Here is a 9,580-nt window from a genome sequence, read left to right as displayed (position 1 = left end):
GGACAGCGCCCAGGCCCAGAGTTCAAGCCCCACGACCGACAAAAAAAAAAAAGACAAGAAAGAAGATAGGATGAGGCCATGAAAAGGGTGCTGTTTTGAAGTCTTAGGCAGTTTTTTGTTTGTTTTTATTTGCTTGCTGTTTTTGTTTGGTTATTGCTGGGTTTTAAATAAGGGCTTTGCACATGTCAGGCATGTGCTTTGACATTTCAGCCACACCACCAGCCCTTGGAGTCTTGTTAATATAATTGTAGATTATTTAAGTGTACATTGCAGTACGGTGATTGAAATTGCTAGGCTTAGATTTTCAGGTATTGTTTTGAACCCATGGCCTTGTACATGCTATGTAAGCACTCAGCTATAGAATTAGCTCCCTAAGTATTGATGTTTTGTAACCCAGACTGGCCTTGAACTACAGGTCACAGGACTATACATGACTGACATTTGTTTGACAGGGTCATGTTGCCCTTTGTGGTATCAAACTCCCTGGTTTAAGCAGCTTACTTGCCTCTTACTTTCAAAGTTATACAGCACTCTTTTTTCTATAATATAATTCAAGTAACACTTTTATTTGCTGGCCTTTTGTGTTGCTGGTGAGTAAGTTGAGGGCCTTGTATGTAGTAAGTAGTAGTAAGCACTTTACCATTAGGCAACATCCCTAACCCAAGGATTTAGAACAGAGGAGCAATTGGTTGACCTTTGTTGTATAGGTTCTGCCATCTGAGCCAAGTTTCCAGCCCCTGTTGGCTTTAGTTGTTTAGTCTGGTTTTGTCTGAATCAACCTAATGACAATCCTACTTAGACCTTGCATATAACTGGTATGAGAGGCACATGAAACAATGCCCACATTTTATTGGTTGAAATGAGGCCTCAATAACTTTTTATATGTGCATGCAGGCATAATGTAATCACAGCATGCCTCTTTGGTAACTTAGTCCCCACCTCAAGTTCAGTGCAGTAATTTAAAGGCTGGCTTATGAATAATTTCTTTGTATATTTGTAAATGACAAAATGTTTATTACTAATTTTTTTCACCCACAGAGGCTTAATGAAAACTTTTATATTGATATTTGAACTGTCTATTTTCATAGGAGTTCGCAGGTGAAGACACATCGGATCTGTTTTTGGAAGAAAGAGAAACAGCTCTTCGACAGGCTCAAGAAGAGAAACATAAACTTCAAATGTCTGTCCCTGGCATACTTAATCCACATGAAATTCCAGAAGAAATGTGTGATTAAAATCTGAAGTCATGCTGGGTATTTTTTCTCTGCAGCACTTGTTTGCAGAAGAAAATAGCATCTGGATATTTGTCGACCAAAATGATGCCAATTTGTAAATTAAAATGTCACCTAGTGGCCCTTTTTCTTATGTGTTTTTTGTATAAGATTTTCTGTGAAATATCCTTCCATTGTTTAAGCTTTTGTTTTGGTCATCTTTAGTTTGCATGAAGTTGAAAAAAATTAAGGCATTTTTTAAACTTTTACTTCATGCCCATTTTGTGGCAGGGCTAGGGGGAGGAAGCAAATTCAATTTGAACATATTCTTGTAAATTCTAAAGCAGAATTACACAATTTTTCTTGGAAACAATACCAGTTTTAATTAGGGAGTATTTTCTCTAGCCTGATTTTCAGTCTAGAAGAAAAAGCAATGAGTAAAACAAATAAAAGGATTACAGTGCTGCATTGTCTGAAGTTAGCACCTCTTGGACTGGATTGTCTGTCTAGAGTACATGTATTACAAGTCTGTACGGCAAATTTGCAGCAAGATCATGTGCATATCATCCCATTGTAAAGCGACTTCAAAAATATGGGAACATGGTTAGTTATTTTTACAGAGTTCTTTTTGTTTTTGTGTGTGTGTGCTGTCGCTTGTCGACAACAGCTTTTTGTTTTCCTCAATGAGGAGTGTTGCTCATTTGTGAGCCTTCATTAACTCAAAGTGAAATGGTTAAAAATATTTATCCTGTTAGAATAGGCTGCATCTTTTTAACAACTCATTAAAAAAAAAACAAAATAAAACTCTGGCTTTTGAGATGACTTATACTAATTTACATTGTTTACCAAGCTGTAGTGCTTTAAGAACACTACTTAAAAAGCAAAATAAACTTGGTTTACATTTATTTTCCCTTTATTGGCTCAGAATTATTTTGTATTAATGAGAGATTGTGTTTAACCATGGAAAACAAATTTTTTTTTTGTCGGTCATGGGACTTGAAACTCTGGGCCTACTCACTACTGTCCCTCAGCTCTTCAGCTCAAGGCAAGTACTCTACTACTTGAGCCACAGCACCACTTCCAGTTTTCTGGTGATTAATTGGAGATCAATTAAGTGGAGTCTCACAGATTTTCCTGCCTGGGCTGACTTTGAACCTCCATCCTTAGATCTCAGCCTCCTGAATAGCGAGGATTATAGGTGTGAGCCACTGCTCCCTGGAAACATTTTTAAATGAAGTTTGATCCTTGGCTCGCAATACCTTTTTCTTTTGGTTGGTCATGGGGCCTGAACTCTGGGCCTGGGCGCTGTCCCTCAGCTCTTCAGCTCAAGGCTAACACTCTTACCACTTGAGCCACAGCATCACTTACAGCTTTTTCTGCTTATGTGGTGCCGAGGAATCGAACCCAGGGTCTTATGCATGCAAGCAAGGCAAGCACTCTACCACAGAGCCACATTCCCTGCCCTTTTTGTTTTTTTGGTGCTGTCCCTGAGCTTTTGCTCAAGGTAGTGCTCGATCATGTGAGCCACAGCTCCACTTTCAGCTTTTCCTGAGCAGTTGTTGGAGGTAGAGTCACATGGACTGTCCTGATGGGATTGGCTTCCAACCACAGTCTTCAGATCTCGGCCTCCTGAGTAGCTACCATTATAGGTGTGAGCCACCAGCACCTGGCTTCAAGTAATGTTTCTAAAGAGCTAACGGTTGTATAAAGTGAACATGTTCCTCAGAATATTCTACTTGGGGTAGGTGGGTTGTAATATTTTTTTTAAAGCAACACAAACATTAACAGTATATACTATCACAGGCCAAATAGTCCTTGGAGGTAAAAGCCTTCTCATCTCTGTAGATTGCCAATAACCATTTCTTATCCTCTGGTTTAATTCTGATTACAGATAGTGTAACTACACAATAGGTTTAGAACAATGACAGGTATATGGAACTCTTACATATGTTCCTAATTCACAAAACTCTTAGATAGCATTCAACAAGCTTGATGACCTGGAGGATTGTGCAGTTCTAAGCAAACACAAAGGGAAAAGTCTTAAGTAACTAGCCAAAAGCAGGACTGGGGCTCAGGCCTGTAATCCTAGCTACTCTGGAGACTCAGGTCAGAGGATGATTGCAGAAATCCCCTAAGACTTAACCAATTACCCCAAAAGCCAGAAGTGGCTTTATGGCTCAAAATGGTAGAGCAATGTACTAGAGCACAAAAGCTCAGGAGACTGTCCATTTCCTGAGTTCAAATCTCAGCACTGACACAAAACAGGGCTGGAATCTCAAGTGGTGTACTACTAGCCAAAAGTTCAGTTACCCCTTAAAAATAGAATAATCCTTAAGCACACCCTTGGGGGAAGGAGGCAAGAGAAGATTCTGTATTGAATCAAAAAGGCTCACTGCTAGCAAGGTTCTTGGTGCCATGACTACTATTCAATAGCCTCTGAACTACAGTGGCTTTTCTTTGGAACTAGGAGTCAAACCGAAAACAATGCTCTGCCAACTGCACTAAATGTGAAGATTTAGTAACATTCTTGTAACTTAGGTTAGCTTATTTTGAAATAGAAATGTATGACAGTGATGGATTAACCAGTGCCACAGGTTTACTTTTGGTGCAGAAATTCTGGCAATGGAACTTGACCACAATGAGGCTCCAGTTTCTTAAAACAATTTTTCTGGTACTGGGGCTTGAATTTGGTCTAGCTCTGTCCCTTAGCTTTTTCTTTCAAGTCAAGTGCTCCAGCACCTGAGCCACAGCTCGTTCTATATCATAGCCTTAATACAGCTGGGTGATTCATGCCTGTAACTTAGCTACTCAGAAGGCTGAGATCAGAAGTTCATGGTGTAAAGACGCCTGGGCAAGAAAGTCAGTGAGCCTTTACAATAAACTACTGAAGTGGAGCTGTGTGGTTCAAGTGGTAGAGCACTATCCTTGAGGACAAAAGGCAGAGAGCCCAGGCCCTGACTTAAAATCTAGGGGCAGCTCCCTCCTTCCCAAACACAAAATACTTAGCCATATATTGGCTCTGTGTGTGTGTGTGTGTGTGTGCGCGCGCGCCCGTGCGTATGCGTGTGTACACTCCCTAGCTTGGCCTGGGGCTTGACTTGGCATGGGTGCTGAGTTGGTCTGGCTTTGAACCTAGATCCTCATATCTCAAGCCTCCTGAGTACATAGGATAATAGGTTTGAGCCACCTACTCCTGACTATATTGGCATTAATTTAAAAACAAAAATGTTCATGCCTAGCAAGCATAAAGTCCTGAGTTTCAACACTACCATCTACTCCCACCCCAGAAGAAGAAAACAATTTGAGATGTAATCCATTGGTGGAGCACTTGCCTAGTATGCTCAAATATACAAGGTCCGGGTTCCATCTCCAACACCACAGGAAAATTGCAACACAGTAAAATTTGTAATTAAAAAATTAGAATAAAGTAAACAATAAACCAAGTAGCATACTACTGTAAGCATTCAGGAAGCTGAAGAATAGAGTAGTTCTAGGCCAATGTGGGCTAGTTACATAGTTACATAGTGAGACTGTCTCAAAAAAAAAAAAGATTCCATGTTACAGCTGGGCAAAGTTCAAATAGCTAGTCAGGAGGATACAATCCTGCCATCCAAGCTATGGTGGGGAGCAAAAATAGGAAGATCATGGCCTAGACAAAACAAAGACTCCATCTGAAAAGGGCTGGATATATGCCTCAGTGATAGAGAGTACCTGCCTAGTAAGTGTGAAGTTCTGAATTCAAACGCCAGTACTGCCAAAACAAAAAAGGAATGTGTTAAATAACTATTCTCCTTCCTACAGGTTATTTTTCCCTCAGCAATTTATGATACCTTTTTCTTTTAATTTTTTAAAATTATTTTACTATTATTAGACAGTGGTTAGTTTTTAAATGACTCTATTATTAAGATTGTACAGAAGGGGAGGATGGGAAGGGAAGGGAAGGGGAAACAAAGGAGGAGGCTACAATGCTTGATAAGAAATGTACTCATTATCTTGCCCATGTAATTGTAACCCCTCTGCACAGTATTTTCACACACACAAAAGATTGTACAGAGGGGTTACAATTCCATAAGTCACAGAAAAAGTACATTTTTTTCCTTTTGGTTGGTTGTGGGGTTTGAACTCAGGGCCTAAGTGCTGTCCTTGAGCCCTTTTGCTCAAGGATAGCACTTTGTCAGTGAGCCACCACTCCACTTTTGGAGTTGTTAGCTGGAGATACAAGTCTCATGGGGATTTTTCTGCCTGGGTTGGCTTCGAACCTCAGTTCTCATTTGGTATCTCCACAGGTATGAGCCACTTGCTCCCAGGTGTGAGTACAATTCTTGGACAATGTCACTCCTTACTTCACTTTCCTACAGTTTTCCCCTCACATCCCTGCCCACAAGTTGAAGAGTTCATGTTTTTACATAGTGTATACTGAATACCACACTGCCCCATTTCTGTTCCCCTTTGCCCCCTCCACTTCAAAAAAGAAGACAAAACAACAAAAAACGACCACCATCAGTAACAACAAAACATATTTTGATTTTCTGGATTTTTTAAATGTAATTTTAATTAATGTGTTATACAGATGGAGTACCATTTCATAAGTTAGGTAGTGAGTACAATTCTTTTTTTTTTCTCGTTCTTTTTCTTTTTCTTCGTCAGTCGTGGGGCTTGAACTCGGCTTGGGCGCTGTCCCTGTGCTCTTCAGTTCAAGGTGAGCTCTCTACCATTTAAGCCACAGCACCACTTCTGGTTTTCTAGTGGTTTATTGGAGATAAGAGTCTCACGGACTTTCCTGCCCGGGCTGGCTTTGAACCTCGATCCTCAGATCTCCACCTCCTGAGTAACTAGGATTACAGGTGTGAGCCACTGGCGCTCAGCGTGAATACATTTCTTATTGTTAAGTGACACCCTTTCACTGTCCCCCTTTCTCTGCCTGTAAGTTGCATAGTTCATTTTCTATATACTGTCTACTAAGTGTTGCATCTACATTGTTCACCTTTTTTCAATTTTTGCAGACCCCCTCAAAAGACAGAAACAACCCCAAAAGCAAGAACAAACACTACCATCACTAACGACCAAAAAAGTTTCCATTTCCTGGAATTGATAGAAATATGAGGCTGGCAATGTGGCTTAGTGGTAGAATGCATGAAGCCCTTGGTTTGTTTCTGTAGTACCACATAAACAGAAAATGTGGAAGTGGCAATGTGGCTCAAGTGGTAGAGTACTAGCCTTGAGCCAAAGAAGCTCAGGGACAGTGTCAGACCCTTGAGTTCAAACCCCCAGGACTGGCAAAAACAAAAACAAAACTATTTATACAAAATAAATAGTATTTCAGTTTTTTCTATTTTATTCCAAAGAGGAATAAGTGATCAATAAAATGTTTTTAGCATCACCAGTGCATATTATATCTATATACGTATATATAGATCTATCTATCTACCTATAGAGAGAGAGTGCTCATGCACGCACAAGGGCACACATGCCACTTCTAGTTTTATATGGTAGTTTAGTGGAGGTAAGAGTCTTACAGGCTTTCCTGCCTGGCCTGGTTTCAAACTTTGATCCTCAGATCTTGTCCTTCTATGCAGCTAGGATTACAGACATGAGCCACTGGTGCCTAGCTTTGGATATAATTTTGTTGGAACAGTGGAATACAGATAAGAGTTGAAGAACAAAAATTAAAATTTCTGATAGAGGGGCTGGGGGTTTAGCCCAGCAGAAGGGCGCCCGCCCGGCACGCGCAAGGCCCTGGGTTCGGTCCTCAGTCCTGGGGGAAAAAAATTTCTGATAGAGAGTTGGTACATGTATTTTAAAGTTTTATCATTTTGGGTGATTTTATTGTCATTAAAGGTTCCAATGACAAATGGATGAATGAAGGACACTCTCTTGGTGGAAAAAAAGGAATAAAAGAACAAGATACAATAGCACAAGTGAAATAAAAATCAGTGATTATTTTGGTTACAAAGTATATTACACCACTGTAAACTCCTAACAATGATAAATAGTATTTTAGATGTTCAGAGGAGTTATGCCTTTGGGTTCCTCCTCAAAGAGTATCTTCCTTTAATCTGATTGTATTTTTTTCATTGCTAGAGATTGAATCTAGAGTCTTTTTGTCCTAGACCACAACTTTACCACTGAACAGCTCATTTCTCATTTTAAAAAGCATTTTGTTGACTTAACATTGGAGAAAATTTTGAAGACACAAAGTACAGAAACTGGAGTTTGATAGAGGACAGCATTTATTTAGTGTTTCATGAATGGCTGCTACAAAGACATTTTTTTTTTCATATTCTACATTTTTATCTTTGGTGTGTTTGCTAGGATCTTTCTAATCAGTTGAACATTTTAGTCTATACTCATGAAAAATTTATCCTCATCCGTTACTGAGGTCCAGAAAAAAAAGAATATAAATATCAAAAGTGAATTTAGGCCAGGTTCTAGTGGCTCATCCTAATTAGGCAGCAAGTAGAGATCTGAGAATTGCCATTCAAAGCCAGCCTGGGCAGAAAAGTTAAAGCCCCAGTACTAGTACAAAGAAAGAAAGAAAAAATGAAAGAATGAAAGAAAGAGATTTTAAGCGAGGTGCCAGTGCATGGCCATAATTCTAGGTGCTTAGGAAGACTGACAGCTAAGGATCATAGTTTGAAGCCAGCCTTGGCAGGAAAGTCTGAGACTCTTTCCTCTAAATAACCAGCAAAAAGCCAGAAGCAGAACTCAGCAATAAAGCTAATGGGCAGTTCCCAGGTGCTGAGGTCAAGCCTTAGTATCAGTGTGCATACGGGTGCACACATACACACACACTAAGTAAAAATAGTGAATTTATTCAGCTATGCATGTGATAATCCCAACACTTGAGAGCCTGAGGAAGGAAGACTGAGAGTCTGAGGCCAGGTTGGGTTACATAGCAAGTTCTCTACCTGGGCTACATAGCAAAACCCTGTTTGAAAACAAAAAAATATACAGAAGGTGAAACCATTTGGTATGTTGCTGAAGTGGTAGAGTTCAAACTTCATTATAAAAAGTGAACCCCTAATGTCATGGTATCTTCCAAACTTTTGTTTTCTACTGGACATGGAGCTCGAACTCAGGTACTGGGTGCTGTCTCTTGAGTTTTTTTCACTCAGGGTTAGAGCTCTACCACATTGAGCCACAGCACCACTTCTGGTTTTCTGGTGGTTAATTGGAGATAAGTCTCGTGGACTTTTCTGTACAGGCTGGCTTTGAACCTTGATCCTCAGATCTCAACCTCCTGAGTAGCTAGGATTACAGCTGTGAGCTACCACTGCTTAGCTGTCTTCCAAACTTTCCTAATGGACTGCAGGCTGCTAATATTCCATGAATCCCTGGAATTCCGAAGATGGGCAGGTTCAGGAAAACGTTGGTTGGGTAAATGTGAATTCAATCCCATAAATGTTTAGGGTCTGCTAATTATGTATTTGCTCTTGAAAAAGAATAAAAAATAGTATCTTGTCCCTAGATATCTAGGCTCCCCCAAACCTAAAATCCTTTTTTTTTTTTTTTGTTAGTCCTGGGGCTTGAACTGAGGACCTGGGCTTTGTCCCTGAGCTTCATTTGCTATCATTCTTCCACTTGAGACATAGTACCACTTCCAGTTTTCTGGTTATGCAGGGCTTCCTTCATGCTAGGCACTCTACCACTAAGCCACATTTCCAGCCTTGCCTCTACTTTCAAGTGTACTCTCCAAACGTGAAGCAAATTTTGTTTCATATTAGTATGCAGTTTCCCAGGCTGCAGTTATACTCAAGGGTAAAGGGCTGGATAATGAACACTTGTATTTCTCATGTTCCGTATTTTCTGACTAACTTCTCTATTATCCTAGCAGTCTTTCTTGGGATGACATCAAGACAAAATACTTTCTTCTTGTATCCTTGTCTCAGAATCTTGCTATGGAGGGGAGTGGGAAACACAAACCATGTCAGGCAATTATCCTTTCCTCATATTGGAGGTACCTATACGGAGCCACTATACACCACTAGTCTTAAGCAGCCTACCACTTTTTGTGTATATGTGTTCCTACAGGGGCTTGAGATCAGCAAGGGCCTTGAGCTCTTGCTCAACTTTTTAGCTCATGGGTCGATGCTCTACAACTTAGTCTGGCATTTTGTCATTTAACTGGAAATAGTCTCTTAGACTTCTTTGCCTGGGCTGGCTTTGTACAGCAATCCTCAGTTCTCAGCCTCCTGAGTTGCTAGGATAACAGGAACCAGGTATCTAATTAGTCTCCCGTACCTTATGTCCTGCTTAACTAAGCATGTGGTCCACATGATTAGCATGAGTTTTTAAGCCACTGAGGTGGGTTTTTTTTGTTGTTGTTGGTTTTTTGTGTGTGTGCTGGAGTTTAAATCGTTGAGTTTAAG

General features: G+C 40.2%; 1 protein-coding gene across 1 annotated transcript in view; it reads left to right on the top strand.

Moving 5' to 3' along the window:
* The window catches only part of Xpo1 (exportin 1), a 53,033-nt gene extending 50,917 nt beyond the window's left edge, over positions 1-2,116 (top strand). Inside the window, exon 19 of the mRNA XM_013022510.1 lies at positions 1,936-2,116. Coding sequence (XP_012877964.1) covers positions 1,936-1,997 — 62 coding nt within the window. The 3' untranslated portion in view covers positions 1,998-2,116. The remainder of the gene's footprint in view (positions 1-1,935) is intronic.
* Positions 2,117-9,580: the final 7,464 nt, after the last annotated feature.

This window comes from Dipodomys ordii, unplaced genomic scaffold (assembly GCF_000151885.1).
Source record: "Dipodomys ordii isolate 6190 unplaced genomic scaffold, Dord_2.0 Scaffold63, whole genome shotgun sequence".
NCBI lineage: Eukaryota > Metazoa > Chordata > Mammalia > Rodentia > Heteromyidae > Dipodomys > Dipodomys ordii.
This window is presented reverse-complemented; position numbering and strand designations above follow the sequence as displayed.